Here is a 25,675-nt window from a genome sequence, read left to right on the forward strand (position 1 = left end):
GGAGACAGAACTTTAGATCAGAAACCTTCCTGCAGCCCCAGAGGAATCAGAAGTGCAGGTAAGCCAAGCTATGACTCCACCTGGGAACCTGTCAAAGTGCTGGGCTGAAGAGCAGCATCTGGAGCAATCCTGTGACACCAGACCAGCTGCACATGAATTGGACATTGAGAGGAGGATGCACAGGCTGTGTTATTAGAGACAGAGCAGTCTGAGGCGACCAGGCCCTGCTTTGTTCGTGGTTCTGAAGGCACCTCTGCTGAGGTGTCACATGCAGCCCCAGGCCCCTGACTGTGCCATTTTCACAAGTGAGTAGGTACTCCAAGGTAGTGCATGCCAAAGAGCTGGAAGGCTTGATTGACAGAGACCATTGCCATGGAAGCTTCACGCCATGCTTAACGGTTATAGGGCAAACTGTATGCCAGCTCATAGAACACACTTCCCAAAGACACAAGAAAGAGTCACAGGTGGGTGATGGGGCAGTCTCCCTGTACTATTAGCTTGGAAGCAAAGCATAAATTCTGCAGTCCCTTTCCAAGAGGAAGTTTGTAGAGCCCTGCTGTGCTCTGTCTGGCCTTTGCCAAATTTAGCACCAGTAGGTGATATAAGCACACAGATGAGGCTTCACCCAGCAGGTGTGACCTGCCCCAGCCTTGCTGCTGATCAGGCGAGAGGCTCAGACCTCTCCATGCCACATATCCTATCAGCATTTCTAGTTCTGCTCATAGAAACACAGTGAGAATGTGAAAGGGAACCCTATCCCTTCATGCTTTGCTGCCAAGGACTGGAACTACAAAGAAGTCAGTCTACGTCTTGAAAATGTTAAATGAACATTGGCTCTGTAAGACTGCGGTGCAGAGTAAGGTCTGGGGAGTGAGGTCAGGCCAGTTTCTTTCCAGCCTTGTGACCTGAGAGCACAGACATTTGGATCCCGGGCTAGATGTACTCATTTCCTTGGGAGAAAGCATGGGTTATTTGCCTGTCTTGGTGGGGCCACTTTCCCTCTTGGAAGGCAAAGGGCCCTGGGAAACTTTCCCTTCTCTCTCCATCCCTGAAGTCAGGAGCTTGGAATGATCCTCTCTGGCCTTGCGTGTTTCTGACTTGTTTGACAAGCTCTAGTGAGCTACCAGATGGGAGATTCCTTTCAGCCTGGGATAATTTATTTATCTGTTTATGTATTTTACCAGGAAAGTATCTATTCAGTTCTTGATACTCATTTGCGAGGGACTCCTGGGGGAACGGTAGCAGCATATAATGTTACTTGGATGTTTGCCCCCGCCCCCCAGTCTCTGCTTTTATTTCAGACACTAAAAAGCATGGAAATAAAAAGCAACTTATTCCTACTCCCCTCCCCCTCCTCTAAGAGACAGTTTAAAACATGTGGTTGAAAATGAGCCATGGAGACTTGGCTGAGTGTGCAAACCTGTGGATTTATTTTTCCTTTCATACTTTGATCCACATTTCCAACCATAAAAAATTATTAGTGGCACTTAAGTATTGGCCATTTTTCACCTGAGAGAGGTGAAACGCTCTTGGCTAATGATGTTGGCTATAAATATAGTCAGGGCTTCATGCGGGAGTGAGAAGGAACAGAGCGGCTGTGTGTTGTCAGGCGTGAATGCTGATGCTTGGACACCCATAGGTGGCAGAGGCTGCTCAGGCCTCGGGTGCTAATAAATTATATGAAATTACTTACATTACTTTGTTCACAGATGCCCAATTACATACTTTCAAAAAACAATCACAGAAGACAGCAAAATATCATGGCTTACCTCATTCTTTTCTCAGAGTCCCTTCTCCAACTGGGTTTTCTTAATGTAGGAGTCACCTAGAGCAAGGCTTGAAATAGAGAGTGAGTGTGGGCTGCGGTGTGGGCCTAGAAGTTCTCTTAACAATGGATGTTGGGTTAGCTAGCCAGCAGAGGGCCAGCTGAGAGAGGAATGGACAGACTCTGCATCTGATAGAAGAGGCTCTTGGGAGGTGTGTGTAAAAAGAAGTTGATCTCGGGATAAATTCGTGGTGACAGAGACTGGAGACAGGAAAGTAAGTGAGACCCAGGTGGTGAAAGTCTGAAGACAGTGTTGGAGTGATTGGAGCGCCCAGCAGAAGAACACCCACTCACCAGAGTGTGCAATTAATCAGAGATGGTGTGATGTTTATATTTTAAACAGAATTAGTAAAATACAGCCATCTATATGTGCATTCAGGGACAGCAGGAGAGAAGATACAATCTGTGGTTCTAAATAAATTCTGGTTTTTCTCTTCTCATACAATGGCTGCAGATGGAAACTGTCTACCCTACAGAATTCCAGAAGCAGATTTTGTTGTCACTGCCTTTAAAAACACAAATTCACCTCTCTGTCCGTGTGCTGCTCTACCTAGAGTGTCCGTCTGTCCAGAGTCTCACAGATGCTGGATCTGAAAACAAATGAGTACAGAGTGAGTCTTGGGCTCGTTCTGTTAGGCATGTGGTCCTCTGCCTTCTGCTTACCTCCCTAGGAATCCAGTCCTGCTCTGGAGATGTACCCAGCCAGGCTTGTTGGAGATCCAGGGAACTCTGCAGAAAGATGTTTCTTTATGGCACTTCCTACTGTGGGTTCTGGGCAAGCTCAGTTCGTGAGTTATCTAGGGCCCTGAAAAACTCGTTTTTTTTTTTTTTAATAAAGCTGAGACAAATATGGAGGGATCCATAAATAAATGGAAATAGAGGCTATTTCTTTTCAGCTGGATATGACAGTAACCATGAAGAAACAGAGTGGATGTGGGGACCACAGATTCCGTGTCCTTTGCTCCTATCAACAAGTTAAACAGAACAACAAAGCTACTGGAGGCTGTGGAGGTGGAGGAGTAGGGAGTCTCAAGACCATCCCCTGAGAATGAGGTCACCACTCCCTGCCCCAGCTACCGTGATCATGGGTACTTGACTATACAGGAGTTGAGAGGTTGACTGGGTGGATGGGACTTTTCAGCATTCAGCTGTCAGTGAGTTATCCATGTTCCAGTAATTAACCCAAGACAACTCCCCCAAGATGGCCTTGGCAGAAGCTTTCTTTGGTCTGTCAGCCAAATAGAGCAGCTAGAGCACTGGGGTGAGTGGACTTTCTTTCTGTCTCCCCGAGGAACTCGCACAGCAACAGGGCATGCACCACAGTGGCTGAATAATCTGGGTACTGGAGACTCCTGAGACTTCCAGTCCTTGACTCTCAGCTGCCTCAGATTCCTGAGCTTTCTCAGGGTCTAGCCAGTAGTGACTGGTTGGGTCGAGAGCAGTTGTCTTCTTCCTGATGATGGTGACAGTCACAGGATCCCATCATGGCTCCTTTTCCTGAGCCTGTACATAACATCAGGACTGTATTGAAAAGGATGTCTGTCTGCCTATCTGATTATCTGTCTGTCACTCTGATTATTACTTTTCTTAAATGCCCTAAGAGTTGCTGTCACCGAGACTCTTGTCTTCAGCAGACAGTGTGACCAAGTGGTCCCACCTGAGTGACTGCACTACCCCAGGCAGACAGGGAAGGCAGTAGTTAGGGGCAAGTCATTGCTTGGAAGGTCTGTCCTTTCCATAGTATCTCCAGTGTGCAGCCTGCAAATCTGTTCACCCTGTTCTGTCTCCAGCTTGCATTGATTTCTACCTGAAAGCATTGTGAGACAGAAGGGAAAACAGCTGGAGCTGTGAGCACTGTAGAAAGAAGATCCAGAGACGAGCTGAGGAGGTGCTGAGAGACACCGTGGCGTGGCCTGACCTTGCCAAGCCCTTCCAGCGCCCCCAGGCCCCACTGGAGAATAAGTTAAACAAATATTAAGGGAAGGAAATGGAATATGTATACTGAACATTGAAATAAGAGCCAGCCATTTGGAAAAGCACCCAGATGGGAATTATGGGGAGTGGCACTCTCTTCCCACTGAGTCAGTGAAAGCAAGTTCAGAATGTGTTTGCACAACCATCAGTGGAGCATCCCTGGGGGGCTGTCCCTGTCCCAAGGAAGAAGGCTCATACTTGTGCTCTCTGTCCTATCCACACAGGTCTCCCTCCCACCATACTCATGAAGGAGGCAGGTTAGTAGCTGCTAGGGAGGGCTGGTGAGGCAGCTCTGGCCTTTCCCTGGGCAGTCCTGGGCATTTACAACTAATGCTGATGGTTTAGGAAGGCCATTTTAAAGAGTTGTCTGTGTGGTGCACAAATGAACTCCCCTTCCCCACCCCAGTCACTGTGCAGGAGCGATCTGCAGTGACACCCAGCTCTGAGCAGATCCATGTGTCTGAGGGCTGTTGTCCCAAATCTGCCTGTTGTGTCATTGAGATTGATCAGAAAACTCTGACACTTCTGGAATCCAGAGCTTCAGACTCTGGCTCTAGTTTCTAGATAGGAGGGACTTCTCTTCCTGGACCATTTCTGCCTTGATAGCTAAACCCAGGTACATGGGCAGGATGTGGCGCAGGGACAGAGAAGTGAAAAACAGCACGAGGCCCTGAACTACCCAGCTCCCCTTGAGGGCAGTGTCCAGAGCTTCCAGGAAAGCCACGTGGGGTTTCTCAAACATCAGACCATGTCATTCCTTGTCAGAACACACAACGATAGCCTGCTAAGGTCTGTATCTAAGATAGGGTTGTGATCCCTGTCACACCAGACACCATGTGAAGGAAGGAAGAAAACCCTGGAAGCCTCAAAGTGACCCCTGCCCTTGAAGACACCACAGCTGTGGAATGACTCTCTAGAAAGCAAGATGAGCTCGCCAGCCTGATGCATACAGCTTACTTTTCAGATCATATTTGTTTCTCGGTGCCTGGAAATTGGTGCCTAGGGTTCTCATTAATCATGGTTGTTGTATATTTGCCACTATCTGCTAGCTGGTTTAGATCAAGACTTGGCAACCTTTAAAAGTAATACTTGTTGGTTCCCCAGTAGCCTTTGGTTAGGCTGAGAGGATTTGATGGTTTGGGCGGAGGTCATAATCACACGCTGACACTCATTTTTGGAAGGAAAGGAAAAGGCCGCTTCTCACAGCTAGAGCCACCAACCATGTGTGCATCAGACATGCTGGACTTGATGATAAACTTTGGCGGTAGTGTGGTCCTGTCAGCGGGGTCATGGCGCCTTTTCACTGGCTCTGCCTAGACGCTTGGCTCATAGTTGTTTTACGGTAAATACTTGCAGGCTGACTGGAGTTGAGGTTTGGACGTTGAATTGACTTCCTGTAAGTAGAATTATAAAGAACTGTTGGAGTAAATGCCCCGTAATCCCTGTGCAGTGGAGGGTTGGTCATCTACCTACCAGCCAGTGAACGAATGACAGAGAGGAATTTTGTCCTGTACTTACCAGGCTGTAAGCTATGGGGATCTAAATCCCAACTTTATAATTAACTTTCCTTCTATAGAATGAAACCCTGAAAGTTTCAGGTCCCAGCTTCCCTGTCCCCAACCCACAAGTCCCCTTTCTACCCTGGTAACTGCCTCAGCCCTTTCCCCATATCCTGACTTTCTAATGGACATGCCACTGGTTTTCCTCTGTAAGCCCCACGTTAACAAGATATATGCCTTATGGACCCTCTTCCTGAAGTATGGGGAAATCCAGGGTCTGTCTGGGACAGCTGGATTTTGACAGAAGGCACAAGTTCAGTGCCAAGAAGAGGCAGAGACTTCCAGATCAGTTCTAGAAGGCTGGGGTCTCCACACACAGAGGTTTGACTTAAACTTTACACCCTCTACAAAATTAGCCAAAAGCAAATCACACACTTAAATGTAAAGCACAAAACTGGGCTGGGAGTGGAAGTTCAGACTCTAGGAGTCTGCAAAGAGATCTGAGCTTGACAGCAAAAGGTCAGTCCATAAAAAGACAGATTGGTAAATTAGACCTTTTCAAAATAAAAATATTATGCTCTTTAAAAGACATTGTAAAGAAGATGAAAAGACACGCTACAGACTAGAGAAAATATTTGTAAACCACATGTCCAACAGAGAAGTAAACATCTCAGACAGACAAAGAACTCTCAGAAGGCAGCAGTGAAATCCCAGCAGTCCAGCCAGAAAGAGAATGAGAGCATGGGAGGGTTCACAGGCTGCAAGTGGAAGAAGCCCACAGGACAGTGCAGAGATAACACAATGGCGTGCGCAACACACCTTTCAAAAGGTCTAACATTAAAAAATAGTAAAAAAATAATAATAAAAAACGGGCTGGGGTGGCTTAGAAGGTAAAAGTGTGAAGACTGGAGGTCGATGTCAGCATCTATGTAAACCCAGAGCCAGAGAAGCAGAGACAGGAAGATCCTTGGAGCTCTCTGGGCAGCCAGCCGAGCTGAATCCATGAATGTCAGCTTCAGTGAAAGCCCCGATCTCAAAGAATAGGTGGAGCTCAAATAAGGATGACTAACCTCCATATGCCTGCATGTGCAGACAGACAGACAGACAGACAGACAGATGTGAGGAGCTGGCTCCACAGTTAAGAGTACTTGCTGCTTTTACAGAGGACCCAAGTTTGATTCCTGGCTCACAGTCACCTATAACTCCAGCTGCAGGGGCTTCATCACCCTCCTCTGACCTCTGGACACCAGTACGCAAGTGTGCGCACACACACATACAAACACACACACACACACGTATGCATGTGCGCTCACACACACTCTCCTTATATATAAGTGTGTGTGTATACACAAATCATCACTATATGTGTAGTGATAGTTTGTGTTTTAACAAATAAAGCTTGCCTGAAGATAAGAGTGCGGAATTAAACCACTAGAGGCCAGGGAGTTGTGGCACACACCTTTAATTCCTGGACTTAGGAGACAGAAGTAGATGGGTCTCTGTTAGTTCAAGACCACTCTGAACTACATGAAATTGATCCAGTCTAAACGAGAAACAGAGTCAACACAAAGGTGACATATGGGATGCCATGCCTTTAATCCCAGAGCTAGGGAGGTGGAGACGCGTGATATGGCTGGGTGGAGAGAGGAATATAGGGCAGAAGGAGACAGGAGCTCAGTACAGTCTGAGGATGCAGTCTGAAGCAGTCTGAGGAGAGGATTGCCCTTTGGTATGAGCATTGGTAGAAGCAAAAGGTCTCTCTAGTGGCTGGCCACGTTGCTTCTCTGATCTTCAAGCAAGCTTTATTTGTTAAAACACAATTTTGCCTTTTTCTGTAAACTGTCCTGAATCATTGTTTGGCAGTATGTGGGACATAGGTTGGTATGGAGGGTTTCTGCTAGCTGATTGTGGATCAAAAAACTAAACAGAGAGCAGGGTGGTGAGATTGCTCAGGAAAGGACCATTTGAAAGTTCATTCATGGGGAGAATGGCTCAGTGGTTAAGAGGACTAGCTGCTCTTCCAGAGGACCTGGGTTCAATTCCCAGCACCCACATGGCAGCTAACAACTGTCTGTAACCTAGTTTTAGGGGACCTGACACTCTCACAAGGACATACATACAGGCAAAACACCAGTGTTCATAAAATAAAAATTTAAAAAATAAACTGATATCATGTTTTAATGGGAGTTCCTTCATGCTTTGAAGTTAGTCGGGACCCAACAGTTTGCAAGTATTCTTTCTTCCTCTGTGTGAGGAAAAGAAGGTACTTGTCAGGTTTGCTCTTGCCAGTGTCCCTAACTCAAGTGATGAGCGCCACCTCCACAGCTGCTGGAGGCAGCAAAGCTCACGTCTGGGGCACAGAGTCTGGGCCTCTGGTCCACGCATTGAGTTCAGGATTCCGAATCCTCAGTAACTATCTGCTGAGTGGTAGCAGTCTTGTCTTTCCTCACTTTGCAGGATTTAGGAAACAGCCATTTGCTTGCTCATTACAGTTTTCACTTCACTGAGCAGTAGTCTCCTGAGACCAGGCCAAGAAACAGTGACTGGAGCTGAGGCTCTGCAAAGAAAATCATTCGGGGGGGCACAGAACTAGCGAGAGCATACCCCATCCTGCCCTTCCTCCCATCCGCTCACTTGCACCCTCCTCCTTCCCTCTATTGTCTCTCGAAAGGAAGAGAATCATGGCCTCATAAAGAATCCTCGGGTTTAATCTTTTATTCAATTGCTCTGGGCTTGCGCTTCCTCCTCTGCCCCAGTGCCTCATAGATTCTGAAGTTCTAGGAGGCGCTCAGATGTGGTGTGCATCACACTGGCTTGCACACAGCTGACAGGGCCTCTTCTCTCATGGCATGAGCATGTAGCTGCTGATTCTAAAAGGAAACCACATTCACAGTGCAGCTTCTGCTTTAGGAAGATGAGTGCTGATGGAAGCCAAAGGCCAGTCATGGTCTCCGTCCTCGCCTCCCGCAGCCGTGTTCCGCTGCCCGCCTGCATGATCAGTGCACCCTGCAGCTCTCATGGTTCCTGTCCTAGGACACAGACTCAAGAGCCCAGGTGCAGTGGGTGATTTAGATTAGCCTCAACCTGGCTGCTGTGTTTCACCAGTGAGGGCCTGAGCTCGGGGGTTGGGTACCTCTTAGAATGCTGGGAAGCCATAAAGGTTGATGAGCATGGCTGCCTTGGGGCTTCGGATCTACCATGCAGGCTCAACCTAGCAGTGTAGACTTAGATGGCTACTTCCTCCTCAGGTCCCGTGTGTGGAGGAAACAGATGAGTGCTGGGATGAATGACCTCTCCCTTCCAGATGATCTTGAAGGCTGCAGCTCCTGAACACAGCTTGTCAGGGCCTCGCAGCTCCAGATCACTCGGTATGCATCTTCTTCCCATAGGTGAGCTGATACTGAGGTCACCTCAAGGATGAGGCAGGTGTCACAAAGCCCACTTTTCCCAGAAATGCCTTCCCAGAATTGACCACCACTGAAAGATGGACCCAATCCTGTGCCTGCTAGAGCTAAGCACAGCCCATCCCCGGGCCTTCAGCACTGACCTGAAGCTATCACTTAAATAAGTGCACATCATGTACCCACTGCCAAAGCCCTGCCCCCAGTCAGACTGGATAGATAAGAAGCACGCAGCATGTACCCACTGCCAAAGCCCTGCCCCCAGTCAGACTGGATAGATGAGTGCCACCGAACCCCCAGAGGGCTCCCATGCTCCTAGTTTTCCTGCTGGGTTGATTGATTTTAAAGAGAACTCTTCCATGGCTTGAAAGGGTCCTTCAGGCAGACTGAGGTAATCTCACAGGTTGATCTTAAAACACGCTGTTTACCCGTAAGCCGGGCGGTGGTGGTGCACGCCTTTAATCCCAGCACTCGGGAGGCAGAGGCAGGCGGATCTCTGTGAGTTCAAGACCAGCCTGGTCTACAAGAGCTAGTTCCAGGACAGGCTCCAAAGCTACAGAGAAACCCTGTCTCGAAAAACAAAAAAACAAAAACAAACAAACAAAAAAACACACTGTTTACCCATGTATCTGTCAATGCTGGTCAGCATTAGGAAACTGGGTGACAATGTCTGGACTCCCCCACTCTAGATATCTCTAGTCAGCATTGTGCCCCTGTTGTGAACCAAGGCTCTCAGCTTTCCACAGACCTCCCTCTTAACAAAGCACCGTCTGCGGGTATGATGCAGAGTCTGGCCTAAGAGTGAAGCCCATCAGCCCCCTTTGCACTTCTCCTTAAGCTGCAAGTAAGGTGGGTTTGGGGCCTCGAGAGAGGGCCTGGTGGGGAAGAACACTAGCCAAGCTTGCCATACCACTGTAAGGAACCAAGTGAGACTCCCAGCACCCACATAAAAAGCAAGGTGGGACCACACACATGCCCATAGCACTAGCATTGATGGAGGAGCAGAGACAGGGTTGTCGGGCTTGCTGGCCACCAGCCTTAGCTCCATGTTCAGTGAGAAACCTTGTCTCAGAATACTCCCAGTATTCTGGCCTCCATATGTGCATGCATGGACACACACACACACACACACATTCATGAATGAATCCTGTAACTGGCTTCTCAATGGAAGCCAGCCAGCTACTGCCTCCACATCTGGTCCACATGCAGGACAGAGCACACTCTCCTGAAGGAAAGCATGCTGCCCTGAAGTACGAAGGATGAGACCACTCATTAAAGACCTTTCAGCTCTGCCTTGCCTTGCCCAGGAATGAGACCATGAGACCACAGGGATTGAGCTAGTTCATCGAGTTCTGTGTCACTGTGATTCTTAGCAGTTGACACAACCTAGAAATGTGTGCAAGGAAAAACATGAAACCTTTGGAACCGTGTTTATACATATACGCTGCCTCTTAGCCATGCTGTTGCTTTCTATCGGGGAGACATGGGTCTTGCTGTGTAAACGGAGCTAGCCTCTTAGTCATGGTTGTCCTGTGTCTGCCGCCTTCATCCTGGAGTTACCGGCATGCACTGTCCTGCATAGCTTCCCCGTCCTGCACTTTTGTCTCAGTCGTCCTGAAACTCATCTCTGTAGTCCAGGGCAATATGTGAGACTGTGCCTTTGGGGCGGGGGAACTGTAACAGTCACTTCAGAGAGAGCCTGTTTTGATGTTGGTGTCCTGATTGCACCTCCAGATGGACACCACGTGTGGCTGCATCCTTCCCTCTCCTTTCTCTGAGGAGGAAGGAGGCTGACTCAGAATGCAGCATGGTGTCTCTCTTCAGGAACATTTATGGACCGCCCCCATGAATATGGCATTTAACAGAGTGCACTGATCCAGACCAGTCTGTTCAGAAATCCACAGCCTGAAACACATCACACTGGGGGCTGTGAGGAGGAAGGAGCAGAGAAGACCTTTCCCTCCGAGGACATTAGCGACCTAATCCATATGGAAAAGGGAAACGGAGACATGTCGCTGTGACTGGGCCCGTGGGGCAGCCCTCTTCTTTGGCCATGTGCCCTGTGCAGTGTCTGTGGGTGCAAGGGTCCAGTTAGTCTGCCTCTTGAGACTGTGAACAATGGCAAAAGTGCCTTGCCTTACCCTGTGGGAAGCCACAGAAGACCTCATGGCTTTCAGTTTGGGGAACTTGTTTGTTTTGTTTTAAAGAAAGTACAGAATGGCCCAGGTAATTGCATCTGTTAGACCTGAGAATAAAAAAAATCTCTGTGATTAGGGAAAGGGTGTTTGGGGTTAAGAACACAGAAGGAACAGCGGTAGGAATATTTTGTGGCTGTAATCTGTATTCAGATAGAAAGTTTAGAGTGTTCCAGGCTCTTCTTCCTCAGGACTGTGCTGCTAACTGTCCATGAGGGTGCTCCTTAGAAGGCCTGTGACTACACCGGAGTGGAGTAGGAAGCATCGCTGATGTAGGTGGGAGGGGACGCCTCCGAGTCCCACCCTGCAGATGCAAAGGGTCTGACGCTAGAGGAAGAAGGAGTGGACTCGGAATGGGGTGCTCCACAAGGAGAGGGGCACGGAGTGGCCAGTGCTGCTGCTCTGGCTGGGAAAATGTTTGCTGTGTGCATAACCAGTTTGGTTCTATCCTGGCTGATTGGGGTGGGGGGCATCCCCTCTGCTTCCCCTCATTCTGATCCTGTAGTCAGCTGCAGAGTTACAGATGAAGTGGCAAGGATGGCGTCTTGATTGGATCCAGCTGCCTGGAGTAAGTCAAGGACAGGGGCCTAGAAAGAACAGCGCTCAGGCAAGGCCCCAGAGGAATCCAGGACTCAGGACGAGGACTCCGCTGGTGCCTTTCAGCACACTGCAGTTTGGCGGTCTGTGACTGGATGTCATGGGTTACGTCCTGGAGAGAGGCTAAGTGACTTCAGCCAGCAGGAAGAACTCCATACTGAAATCTCAACAGCATTTGACCTAAAACTGAGGAGATAACAATAACAATAATAACGAAAAGAGGATGATAGTGATGATGGATGGTGGTGGCAGGTGGGCTGGGGGAGAGCCCTTGGAAAGAAGAAGGGGACTTGCCTTCCTTTGATTTCAGTACAGAGCTGTGTTAATTCCAAGTCAACAGGAAAGGCAACTGCTGTCTTCAGCATTGCCAGTAGGGTTGGATACAGGCCTGCATCCTGCTATTCCAGCTGCTTAGTTGTGTGTGCTCAGGGCCGTTCAGACACTACTGTCGACTTAGGAAGGTTAACCAGCAAGGTGCTGTGACTTGGGTGTCCTGGTCCACAGATAGAGTTATGGCTTTCAGAACTGTTTGTACCCTGCCTCTATAAAACCATAGTAGCTTCGTACTATTTTAATCTGCTGAAATACAGACTCCATACTAGGGAGCAAACAGCAGCTCACACAGCCGGGTAACACTTGACATAGATTCATTTGTCTGCAGCTACTAGGATGATCTCTGTAGCCCATTAGGTCTGTTGGTTACAATATGGTGTTAATGAAGCCAAGGCTGTGAGTCTGAAAACCCTGGTAGATGCCCTGGTGTGTCACACCAGGGTAAGCTTTCCTTATGACCCCCAGGCCACACCCATGAGGCAGGTGAGATGCCCCATAAAATCTGGAGATGATTGAGGAGTCCTGGGTAGAAAGTGTAATGACAGTGTAGTGACTCAGCAGATATTCCATGTCCCTCTCCCCCAGCTTCTGTGACTTGCTGTGGGAGACTCTTCCTGTGCCTGTCACACTCGGAGCCCTCATGCTTGTCACTGACACTAACCACAAGTGTGTGCTGTGCAGGCCTTCTTCCGTGGTTGAGTGCACTGTTCTGGCTGCTGTGGTGTGGTGTGTGCTGCTGTTCTTCGGGCTTGGATACCACAGTGAGCCAGTCTCCATCCTGATCCAGTGGAGAGAAGTAAATAATCACTAGCCAAAATGATAGCACAAGTGAAAATGTAATAAAGACAAGCAGGGGCTGCAGGTATGTGACGGGGGCGGGTTGGGTGCCAGTGGCATTTGTCTGATATGACACGCTAAGCGGGCCTGTTGAAGGTGTTGATGCTTAAGCAGAGGCTCCATTGGTGATAAGGAGCCAGCCTTTTGAGGCTAGAAAAATGTTCCAGAAGACACAGCAGGTGCAAAGGGCTTAGGGTCTAGTCAGGATCACAGAGCACAAAGGAGAACATGGTAAAAGATGATGTGGCAGTGGGTCCTTGTATATTATTCTTGGTGAAATTGGAAGCCATTGTTGTTTGTTTTAGAGGTGGAAAGTTTTTTTTAAATTTCCAGGAAATGTTAGGGGTTGAACTATGTCCCCTCATAAACGATGCATCCAAGTTCTGACCCTCACTCAGTACCTCATTTAACAGTGGGTTTTTCGGAGTTAACCAAGTTAAAATGAGATCACCAGGGCGGGGCCTGAATTGTGAAGACTGGAGTCCGTGCATAACTGGAACTTGGACAGACAGACTTGAGTGAGGAAACTTTACCTGTAAGGATGGAGGGCTAGTTGATGCACCTGTTGGCAAAAGAGGAGGAGGAGGAGGAGAAAACAGAAGAAATGATAGCCAAGCACCACAAGCCAGGGGCCGGTTAGGGTTGCCAACAGCTGTCAGTGGGACATGGCCCTGACAACCTTGACTCAAGCTTCTGGTCTCCTGGACTTGAGAAGTTTCTAATCTAAGCCCCCAGTGTGTGGTTCTCTTATGAGAACCCCAAGTAGCTCCAAAGGAGGGGTATTGCTGCTAACCACCCAGCTGTGCCCTGGAGAATGGCGTCCACATGTTCTCTTTAAGCTCAGTGTCGTAAAGTGATGGAAAGCTGCTTGTCACTCTGAACATGACCACATCGCTTCTATAGATAAATGCGTAACAAAAATAACATGTAACGCTAGGAAAGCGCCCAGAGGCCCAGAATACCTGTAGTTCTTCTAGACCGGTACAGCTAGAGATGCTGGCTGGTTCCGGTTTGAGAGGAGAGGAGGTGCAGCATGGAGATGAAGAGGTGGCTGACCCGGAATCTGGGTGGAGCTCCAGGGAGTGCAGAAGTAAAGTTAGAGGTGGCCGGAAGTAGAGCCAGCAGGACGTTGTAATAGATCTGGAAAGGAGGACAAAGGCTGCCTGGGCATCTGGGTTTGGGCGAGTGGGGCAACTGACTGAGAGAAAGAAGCTTGAAAGGTCTCTCTGGGATGTGGGATTGAGTTCTGTTTGAGCCATTGTTAACTTTTCCTGTAAACATCATCCTAGATACAGTACCAGTGGCAAACTGAAGAAACACTTCTACTCAGGTTCTACCTGGGCGAACTAATGCTTTTATTGGACTTACCGACAGGAGCATGAATGACCCCAACAAACTGAATCACAGAGCAGTCCCACCCCAGTATGGTGACTGCCTCCCTCAAGCTGTTGTAGAAAGTGAAGTCCCCTTCAGCTGATCCTCCACTTTCCATGCACAGCAGCACCGGAGACCACAGCAGCTTGGGAAGGTGCACAGCTGGGAGGAGCAGACAGAAGGGAAAGAGTGGCTGCAGACTCAGGGGAGATAGGTTGACCTTCTGGTCGCTCTCTGTGTGAAGGAACTTAAGCTTCCACAAGCCTTGTCTGGTGAGGTCTGGTGCAGGTAGCCAGTGCTGTCAGGTGACAAGGGGCAGAGTGCAGCACTGTTCAGCATGGCAGTAGAGAGAACTTTCATTTACCCAGGCAGGGTAGCTGGAAAGACGTTGAGCATCTCAGTGGCCTCCAGGGCTGAGCAGATATGAAGTGATGAAATTAGAGCTGGGAGTTAAAGTAATGAGATGAGATGATATTCCCTATGTAGAGGGGCTGAGAAAATTGGTGGGGCCTTTGGGGGTGCCATTCCTTAGACGCTGCTGAAGGTTGGCCCATCTGAGAAGAAAAATAAGCTTCACAAGTGGGCAGCAAATTATCCCCGATTTATTGAGCTCCTTATGTGTGGGTGGGAATTGAGGGAGTAGTGTATGCTTGGATTAAAAAAAAACTTTTTATTGTGCTTTAATGTATTTATTGTGGGAATGGATCTGCCATGATGTGTCATGTCCGTATGTCAGAGGCCAGCTTGCACAAGTCATCTCTCTCCTACTATGTGAGTCCTCAGGATGGAACCCAGGTCATTATGCATGGTAGAAGACACCTTTGCCCACTAACCTATCTTACTAGGTCCCATGTATACATGAAGGTGCACGTGTCCAAGGCCCATGTGTACATGTCCAAGGTCCATGTGTACATGAAGGTACACGTGCCAAGGCCCACGTGTACATGCAGGTGCACATGTCCAAGGCCCACGTGTACATGCAGGTGCACATGTTCAAGGCCCATGTGTACATGCAGGTGCATGTGTCCAAGGCCCACGTGTACATGAAGGTGCACGTGTCCAAGGTCCATGTGTGCATACAGGTGCACGTGTCCAAGGTCCATGTGTGCATGCAGGTGCACATGTCCAAGGTCCATGTGTGCATGCAGGTGCATGTGTCCAAGGCCTTTGTATACATACAGGTGTGTGTGTCCAAGGTCAGCACTGCTGTCTTTTCTTGATCGATTTCCACTTGAATTTTTTGAGGTAAAATTTCTCACTCACTCTGAAACTCACTGATTTAGCTAAGCAAGCTGGCCATTGAGCCTCAGGGGTCTGCCTGTCCCTGTCCTCTACTGTGATCACAGGGGGACACTGTGTCCCCGCTTCTTCCCTGTGTAGGTTTTAGGGATCTGAACTCATGATCCTGATGTGTTCAAGGTAGGCAGATGAAAGCTAAGCCTCCGCCCCTCAGCCCCTTCCTTGTTTCTAAAGGTCAAACTAAATTACAGGAACCACATGGGAGAAAGAACCGGAAGTACCTCATCGGTGTCTAGTGCGCTGTTCTGTCAGTCTAAGCGCCATCTCTGAGGATTTCCCAAATCTAGAATCGGTTGTTCTCAGAATGTTCCAGAGCATAGGGCATTGAAGTGCTGACTCTCAGCACACGTAGAGGGAACTGCTGCCCACCAGACCCTGCTCAGAGCTTACACAGTAAGTTCGTCTTATTATCAAACAGCTAAGTTTAATTTTCTGAATGTTTGTTATGCAGAGGAGGGAAGGCAGTCTGTTTCATGTCTGGCTGGCATAGATAGTACTCAGCAAGCCCTTTTTCCACATGAAATGGCCATGTACGCACTACCTCTGAACACTGGGGGGATGCTAGCACCTGCTTGGTGGAGTCCTCAGCAGCCCACCCTGACCCCAGGGGTCTGTTGAGACCAGCCTGGGAACCTCAGCACTCGGTGCTCATCTGAACTGGGGATGGCTTATCCGTGTGCTCTGTCCCTAGGTCTGGCGGGAATTTCCTGACCGGCTGGTAGGCTACCCAGGCCGCCTGCATCTCTGGGACCATGAGATGAACAAGTGGAAGTACGAGTCTGAGTGGACCAATGAAGTGTCCATGGTGCTCACGGGTGCGGCTTTCTATCACAAGGTGAGGGCGCCTGTTTGACTCTCTTGTTTAGTCTCCCAGAGCTTTTGCTGGGTTTAGAAAAAGGTTTTGCCTAAAAGGCTTGGAAGAGTCATGTTGTATGATACTCTTTCTAAATAAAAAGCACCAAAAATTCATATCAACATGTGAGGAAAAGCTGCTTGTTCTTGTATTATTTAGAGACAGCTTGGTTGGGAGGTGCCTTTCTGGCCTTCTGCTCTCTGCACACACATACACATATGTAGTTGTACAGTTCTCACCTGTGCACTTTTTGCTATTAGTGTTTTCTCATGCCATTCATCTCTCTTTATAGACAGTTATTTTGTAGCATAATTAGTAATAAGCCACTGTCTTAATATTCCTTAAATTATGTATTTCTCTACCATCGAGTATTTAATATTTGTCATTTCAGATAATGTTAGTATCAATGCTTAAGTAGCAGTTTATATCCTTTTTGTAAGTATTGTACTTGTGACTGTTAGGTCCCTAAAGGTGTCATTACAATAGAAGGAGTGACTCCTTGGTGTTTTTAGACTCCTTTATTGCCAATGCCAACAGGACGTGAAACTGACTGCCTTGCCATTCTTTGCATAACAGTACATTTAGAAAATTAAACTTAGCTGTTTTGATGAATAAAATTAATCTTACTGTGTGAGTTCTGACCAGGTTCTGGTAAGGAGTCAGTTTCCTGTGTGTGTTCTTAAGATTTACTTTTATACTGAGCATGGTGGCACACCCCTTTAATCCCAGAACTTGGGAGGCAGAGGCAGGTGAATCTCTGAGGTGAAGATCAGCCTGGTCTACAGAGTGAGTTCCAGGGCAGCCAGGGCTGAACAGAGAAACTCTGTCTAGAAAAGCAAAAAAAAAAAAAAATTCCTTTTATTATTATTTTTATTATGTAGATGTGAGGAGGGAGGCCTGTATGCACATGAGAGCAAATACCTGCAGAGCCCAGAGATATTGGATCCCCTGGAGCTGGGGTTATAGGCAATTGTGGGCCACATAATGTGGATGCTGGGCTTTGAACCCAGGTCCTCTGCAAAAGCAGTACCTCCTCTTAACTCCAACCCCTTACTTTTTTAATTAGGGCAAGGTTGGGTACTATGCTGTTGGCTTTAGAGTATTGCCCTCAGCCCTGCAGTCTCCCTGAGAGCGTAGGGTTTAATTAGGAGACTGGCTCACCTGTTGTCGCAGAGTTAATGTGTAGAGCATTCTGCTTAGCCTGCTGTCTTTGCTGCTTCCACTTTTCTGAGATTCTAGGTCAAGATAGAGGTTTTGGTCTCAGTCAAACAAACAAAACAGACTACTGTTGATAGCTTCGGGAGTTTATCATGATAGTACGTGCTTATCTACATGTCTGTTCAGACATTTGGTTTTAGAGACAGGATCTTCCTAGGTCCCCAGGCTGGCTTTGAACTCACAGTCTTCCTGCTTCAGGCTCCCAAGTGCTGGGACTAGGGGAACACACATCCACATGTGGCTACTTAGTTGTGACCTGTTAGTTTCTAGTTTACTCATGGAGTTTATGGTAATTTCAGGTTTGCCTCGCCCTTGTTTGGCTTCTAGAAGCACATGCCTTCACTCTTAGCTCATGGCGTGGCCCACAGAAAGACTTGCTGGAGCAATCGATCTCATGACCACTTGGATGTTTGGCTCACACTTTTTATTAATAGGAAGACAATGGAAGTATTTCTCTTACCTTCTATTTTGCATTTATTGAATGTTACACTTTAAAGGGACTGCTAGGAAGGTGAGCTCGCCGTGCCTGGCACCGTCCATCTGCCCCTGTCACATCCAGGAATCTGCATTAAAGTAAATCGTAACTTCAGAAATTAAAAACTCGTACCTACCATTTTAATTTTTTTAGTGGTGTGTGTGTGTGTGTGGCACAGTGTCCCACGGTGCACAGTACCAGCCCATTTTAAAGGCGCTAGGCCACTTAACCTCCTTTTGCCTTTTCCACTAGTCAAGTCTTGTGATTGATTTACCCTTGACATTCCAGCCAGGGAGAATTACTATTCTTGTATTTCTTCTTTTTGTCTCATACGACAGTATTTTAATTACCTGTATACCTACAAAATGCCTGGGGACATCAAGAACTGGGTGGATGCTCACATGAACTGTGAAGATATTGCCATGAATTTCCTGGTGGCCAATGTTACAGGGAAAGCTGTCATTAAGGTGAGAGTCTGTGCCACCCCCTTGCTTGGCTGTCTGGAGCTCAGTATTGTTCCCTGGCCCAGGGAAGCTGTTGGGACAGTAAATAGGTACTGCTTTCTGTACAGAGAGTAGAATGCTTATGTAGTTGTCCTAATCTTTGGCTTTAAAGATCTAACTACCAGTATTTTAAAATACCTATGCCATAACATACTAAAAGCAAAACAAAAACAAAACAAACAAAAAAAAAACCAAGGTCTTTGGACCTGAAAATATATATTTATTCTTGAAACACTGTGTTCAAATCAGAGCCCAAGTTATAGATCAGTAGTATAAGCCCATTGTGGGCTATTAGAACTCCATGTAAAATTGGGTCGTGCCAGAGGCTTCTCAGCCTGAAAACGTCACCATCATCGGAGTTTAGGCTGGTAGCTTGGGTGGCGTCTCACTGAGTCCCCTGTCATGTGCCCCAGGACTCAAAGCAAGGGATTTCAAGAAAAATGGAAGAGTGTAAATTGTGGGGGCTGCTTTCCAGGGACCGCAGACCTTACATTTCTTCTTTAACGTGTGGTTAGCTGTGACTGCTTGCTATGGGCGGAGTCTGGGAGTCTCGACCTTGCCCTGGTTGGTGTTATTCTCCTTCCTCCCCCATTTACTCATCTTCATAGCAGCCTCCCTGGCTTTGCTAGAAGGATCACCCAGAGTCTCAGGCTTGGGCAGTGAGTGTTAAAGGAGTCAGGGAAGGAGAATTAGCACGAGGGCTGTATAGTTATTTTCCTGACCAAGGGAACTGGGAAGTGAACCAGCATCTTCAGGAGAGGTGCTACTCTAGCTTTGGGCCTTAGAAGAGAAGGAGAGAGGCTGCCTGTTGGGACCAAGGTTAGACTGCAAGTTGTGGGAGGCTGTATTTCACCGCCAGCATGACTGCAAGAACAAATGGTGTTTATACAAGGACCTTGGCAGTGAGAAAACAGTCATTAAACAGGAATTAAGAAGCTTGTCATCACGGCTTCTCTCCAGTTACAGAAGGCAAAAGCCCTCCAAGCTGCTTTTATTGGGCTCTTGGGAGTTCTGTCCTTGGCTGAGGCAGCACAGACTGAATGGAGGAATGCTGAGGTGTGTGCGCATGTGCATGTGTGCATACCTGCAGAGGGTCACAGGTATATATATCCCTGCACAGGAGCCTGCAGAGTGGCATCACAGAGTGCCTTTATAGTCCTGGGCACTGACAGCCATGTGTTTCATGTTCCTTGGCAGGTAACCCCAAGAAAGAAGTTCAAGTGTCCTGAGTGCACGGCCATCGATGGGCTCTCACTTGACCAGACTCACATGGTGGAGAGGTGAGTACGTTTCTGCACAGAGGTCCACCCTAGGCTCCATTCTCATTTCCTGTTTATGGGCCTGATATAGCAGCTGGTAGCCAGTCACCTCCTTTTGCACTGTGGGAATTGAGTTAGTTCAAACCCAGGTCACCCAGTGAATTAATTTGGGATGCTCCTCATTCAATTTGTAATGGCTGGAAGGCTCTGAAAAAAAATATAGCTGGCATTAGCTGTAGGAGCCAGATCCTTTGTGTGGACTGAGTGACTGTAGTCACTTGAATGGAAGTGAGCTGACTCTAAGAAAACACTGGCTTGTTTCTCTGGGTAATAGCTCCGTGCTACAGTAATGCTTGATTTGAAAGAATTAAGCCCAACCTAACAGAGACAAAAATGTTTCCACTGTCCCTGCTATGCCACCTGCCAGGCTCTGAAGGTTGGAACAACAGGGTGACTCTGAACCATTCTGTTAGTTCCTCTGCAGTCACGTAAGCGTGTCATGTCACCTAGGCTAGGAATCCTAAGAATTCTGTCATGGGTGTCTTTCTTCATGAACACTTGGATCTGCACTAGACCCTCTTGGTCCCCAGCCTTCAGAGCTCCTGGATCCATCTGACTCTTCTAGAAGCCCCTCCATACGCGGGCCCACAAGCTCTAACATCTGTTAACTCAGTTGTCAAGGGACCCAAGTGTGCTCCAAGAATGTGGCTGCAGCCTCTGCTCAGGTTCCCAAGCTGCATGTGCATCTCTGACAGAGTTCATTCCTGAAGTCCATAGCCACAAGAAAATCCTCCCGACGCTTTCATTTGGTCTTGGGTTCTTCTGTGATATTTTGTTTCTTTAACTCTAAATAACCTCCGTAGCTCCCTCATACAGATATCTTACTCAAAAGCCATTGACTTTTACCAACAGTTGATGTGAAATCATATATGAATGGCCTCTGTAACACTGCAAATGCTGTTAAGTATGGCAGAGTTAATTATCTACCATAGCTCATTGGGAAAAGGCCCCGGTTGTAATTCTACCAGAGTAGATGAAATGGTTATTAAAACCTACCTTACTCCCAGTACTGGGGAGAATTCATAGCATTGAGGCAAGTAGTTGCGGGCAGAGTTAACGTGGAGGTTACAGTACAGTGGAGGGAAGAAAGCTGACCTGATGACAACCTTGAAGTTCATGGTGGGGTTAAAGTTGTGCTAAAGGCAGGGCCAGAACACTTGGGAAGATGGTTAGGATGCCCTGAGCAGAGAGCTACGGAGGCTGCTTCGGGAAAGCTGTGAAGCTCTTACAGTTCTTTCAGAGCTTAGAGCTTCCTATTTACCAGCGATGGCTGTGCACAGCAGGCATGTATATATTTATACGTCTACAAAGCCTAATCTGGAGCTGTTTGCGGTGCATCCCCTTAGGAAAGGACAGTTTATAATAACAAGAGGCAAGAAAGAAACGTTCTTATTGGGTGGATTATTCAGAACAATTTTGTTAAAAGTGGTAACATGGAAAGGAGGCTTCGTAAATCACCAGGGGGCTGGAGATATGGCTTAGTGGTTAAGAGAACTTTCTGCTTTTCCAGATGACCCAAGTTCAATTCCCCACAACCAACTCCAGCTTCAGAGACTAAGTACCCACTTCTAGCCTTGGCAGGTATCTGCACTCATGTGGCATACACATATACATACAAATATATATGCATACAAATGTTTTTTTTAAAAAAATTGCCAGGGGAGCTGGAGAGATGGCTCAATAGTTAGAGCACTGGCTGCCCTTCCAAAGGACCTGGATTCAGTTCCTAATACCTACATGGCAGCATACAGCTGTCTGTAACTCCGGTTTCAGGGGATCTGACACCTTCACACAGGCATGCATGTAGGCAAAATACCAATGCACATAAAATAAAAATAATTAAAATTTAAATAAATTTAAAATTTTAAAAAAATCTCCAGGACCTCATCTTCCAAGTAGGATGAGCAGGTCAGAGGAATGGGAACTGTGAGGCCAGGTCAGCAAGTTCAAAGTTATTTTGGCATGAAGAAATTTACTTTGAGCCAGGTTGAATCCCCAATTAAAGAGCTTAGGTTTTTTTCTTCAGACCCTGAGAAGCCATCAAGGATTTGGAAAGGGAACTAACCTGTTCAGGGAATTGATCTAAGACTCATTTAAAGCAGTCCTTATTATGGAAAGAATATTGTAGAGATGGGAGAAGGATGACCAGCCTGAATCTACACAGAAAGGCACAAGTGAAAATGCCCACAATTGTCCTAAGGAAGACATGCCAGAGTTTTGTTGCCACCTTGATAGGTGTGGGGAGGCTGTGGGGGAAAGAAGTTACAGAAATAACTTGGGTTTTTGAGTCAAGAAAAATGGCAGGACCTTTCACAGTGCAAATAATACAGGGGAGGGGTGAGCAGTTGGTGAGTGCTCGTCCCTGAGCAAGGCAGTGGATGTGGGCAGGAGATTTTAATCATGGATGACATCAGTAGGATGTGTGGCCGTGAGAGCTTGCCCTCTGCCCAGGCCAGTGGGAATGAAGATGTATGGAAGGTGCCTTCCCGGACAGAGAGTGGACTTAAGAAAATCCAAGGGAAGAAGGGAGACATTCCTACATTTGGGCGACAGTAAGTGAAGCCAGCAGTGGCCTGGCGAGACGGAAGAAAGACAGGGTGTGCAGAGCTAGAGTGAGAAAGCTGCCGGGGACAAACAGACCGAGGCTGGGCCTGGGAGCTGAAGGCTTAGTGGAGACCCAAAAGTTGACAGCATGAAGTAACTAAGCCAGGTTGTGGAGTGTGAGTTTTGGTGACCAAGGGCTGCTGGGAAATACAAACCATCCACTCGGGAGATTCATAGAGGAGCAGGAGACACATTTGAAAATGCACCGGCTGTGAGCAAAGCCTCATGGGTAAAGGTTGGAGCCCTGACTTGAGAAATCAGGTGCTTAGGCTGGAGGAAGGAGAGCCCAGGAGATGAGACGGTTCACTGTAGAACCAAGCACTTGTCCTGCTTCAAGAAACTGCTCCACCATCCTTGGGCCTTTTCTTGGGGCCTGGGGTTCAGTCTGCTTATGTAGTCGTAGATTTGGAGTCTGGGATCAGAACTGTCATCTGAGAAGGAAAGTAGCTTTTACTCCTTCAAGTCTTTTTCCAGGGGCTACTAGTTCTTAAAGAATCAGAAGAAGTTTCGTTCTCTTTGACGAGTGTCATTGCCAAGAACACCATGGCAGACGGTATTGACTTAAAGCAGCATTTTATGTCCAGTTAGGAATCCAACCTAAGGAAATTGGCTTATCTTACCTGAACTTCAGTTTTTCCATTACATTTCAAATTATAGTGTCCATTCGTGAACAGTTATGGCTATCTTTGTACCAAGCACTGTGTAACCTGCTGGATACAAAACTAAACATCGGCTTGAAAACCTGTGACGCAGGTTGGACCCAGCGGTGTTCATTTACCTCCCAGCCAATGAATGGATCCCAGTTCCATCACTCCTAATCACCATTCTTGGGCAACTTAACCTCTCTGAATCTAACAATGAGGCTAATATAAACTCAGGCCTTGTGCAAGAGAGTTGAGGACGGGGAGGAGTACTTTAAGAAATCAGTAAGATGTATAGGTAAATTACCTGGTACAGAACAGGGGTTCTGGTGTTGTGGCCTTTCAGCCCCTCCTATTGGGCCACACAGGTTGCTAAGTAGATTTGTGTCTTGTCACTCAGACTTGAGTCTCAGGAGCTGGAAACCCTGGGTTTGGCTCTGGATCTGGCACATTTTTTTCAAATGTATTTATTTAGTTAGTTAGCTTTTACACATCAGTCTCTTAGTGTCTGAGCCTTCCCACTCGAAACTGGGCTATCATGAGCACTCACTCCTTGTGGAGCGTCTACTGGGCATCACCTCTTTGTGGTGTGGGTAGATCTGTTGACATTAGTGACCAAAAGTCCGTGGTGCAGTGTGCAAGCTCTTCAGAAATGCAACAAGGACGGAAGACCTGGTGATGGCGGCCTTCACGAACAGACACCGTCCTGAGCCCTGAGCTCTTCTCTGTCTACACATTTTGAAAGCAGCTCATGGGGTATCTGGAGATGGAGAGGTGACTGCGAGCACTTGGAGCTGGCTACTGCCCTGTGGCCACTCTCTCATCAAGCTTCCTCCGTAGCTCTCAGGCAGCTGCCCAGAAGGCACTGACCCTCTGAAATCCATCCTTCTGGGCCCCAGCTTCAAAAGGGCTTTTCCCAGGCTGCTTTTCCCCTCTGGCCTGGTGCTGACGCCCTCATCACCCGGCTGTCACACTCAGTTGGCCTGACTGACCTGAGCCGTTCCTATAAAGGGGCCTGGCCCTCTCCTCTGAAGGACAGTTCAGCTGCGAGAAGTGCGGAGGAAGCTCTGCTTCACAGTGCTCAGCGCTTGCTCCCAGTTCTAGTGTGGGAGTAAAAAAATCACCAGCTATGCAGAAAGCCCTCTGTGGGCTCTGGCTGAGTCAGAAGAGCAGTGCTTATGGCTGGATATTTACAGAACATCTGTGAGTGCTGGGGAGTTAAATGCTCATTTCTTGAAATTCAGAGTCACCAATCCTTCTACTCCTCTGCCTTGCATGGATAGGACCCTTACATCCACCTCTTCAGTTTAAGCAAGCAAAGCCTTTTTTCTTTCCTTTATCCTCCTTCCCTATAACTGGCAGAGATGGGGTTAAGGATTGCTGGAGCTAATCCACCTGGGTTTGAGGCCTGCTAGTGCTGGAAAAATGACTGGAATTTAAGGGGGAGGGGCAGGTGTCCTGACCTGCAAGCCTGCAGACAACCCCCCTATTCACTTTCTCCCTCGGGACAGAGCCAGGGATCCCCCACCATCTTACTTTCCGTCACAGCCCTTTGCAGAGCCCAGCAATGGGCCGGGTGCCCTTTCAGCGCCTTTCAGTTCTCTTGTGGACAGTGGCTATGTTGGGCTTTGCTGTCTCTCAGCAGCTAACCACTTCCATTCTGCTTGCACCCTCAGGTCTGAATGCATCAACAAGTTTGCTTCTGTCTTTGGGACCATGCCCCTCAAGGTGGTGGAGCACCGAGCTGACCCAGTGCTCTACAAAGATGACTTCCCTGAGAAACTGAAGAGCTTCCCCAACATTGGCAGCTTATGAAGCTTGCCACAATGAGCCAGGGCTGTGGAGGAAGCCAACTAGGCCCTGCAGCACTCACTGTGGGGTAGAAGAGGACAGCCTGGGTCAAACGTCCCCAAACACACTGGAGCCTCTTGAACTGTGCAGCTTGCTTTGTCCTCCAATCTCCGATGGACTCTCTGGAAATGCCAAAGGAAGGAAGTCTCAGGGACCAGCTGCACTTTTGAGCCCAGAGTATTGGTTTTGGCTTGCAGACCCGTTTTACCAGCTCACTGGCCCTCCAGTTGCCTTAGAGGAGAGGGCTGTGATGACTGTCCACAGTTTTAGATCCAGGAGTCACAGCAGAGGAATGCAGTTATTTCACGACAGCAGAATCCGGAGGAATAGCCAAGCCTAAAACGTGCTGCAGATCCCAATACCGCTGAGGGTGAGAACTAGGATTGGACCTGAGTTACAGTCCTGGGTACATAGCAGAAGAGCACAGGCTGCCAAGAAATGTCCTGACAGTCCCCAAACAACTCCTTGTTGTGGCTTTTTGATATTAAAATTATTTTTTATTCCTTTTTCTTCTGTCTAGAATGCTGGTCCTTGGTTACCCACGGACCAGTCCTTGTTCCATGCATATAACCCAACCTTCTATCCTAACAGCCATCTGGGAAGATGCAGCCAGGAAGGATACCCAGCTCCGTATGCATCAAGTATGTGAAGGGCCCATGAACATCCTAAGAGCAGATAAGTCCTTCAGAGGTGTCCTTAGCCCTGGGCCTGGATATTTCAAGTTATACTCAGGGAAATAAGTGTCCTCTGACTGCCACCCTGGAGTCCTTCTAGCTGCTGCCATGTTGTAAGAGCTAAGGGCATTGTGACCTCCCACCCCGAGGGGATGCCCAGGATCCTCGTTCTTTTGCTGTGACTATAACATTTTGGCCAAGGG

At 47.9% G+C, this 25,675-nt stretch overlaps 1 protein-coding gene across 1 annotated transcript in view; it reads left to right on the forward strand.

The window, feature by feature from the left end:
- The window catches only part of Ext2 (exostosin glycosyltransferase 2), a 132,690-nt gene extending 107,385 nt beyond the window's left edge, over positions 1-25,305 (forward strand). The window contains 4 exon segments of the mRNA XM_038329603.2: positions 16,026-16,169; positions 18,219-18,347; positions 19,581-19,663; positions 24,624-25,305. Coding sequence (XP_038185531.1) covers positions 16,026-16,169; positions 18,219-18,347; positions 19,581-19,663; positions 24,624-24,762 — 495 coding nt within the window. The 3' untranslated portion in view covers positions 24,763-25,305.
- Positions 25,306-25,675: the final 370 nt, after the last annotated feature.

Source organism: Arvicola amphibius, chromosome 5 (assembly GCF_903992535.2).
Source record: "Arvicola amphibius chromosome 5, mArvAmp1.2, whole genome shotgun sequence".
In the NCBI taxonomy this organism is placed as follows: domain Eukaryota; kingdom Metazoa; phylum Chordata; class Mammalia; order Rodentia; family Cricetidae; genus Arvicola; species Arvicola amphibius.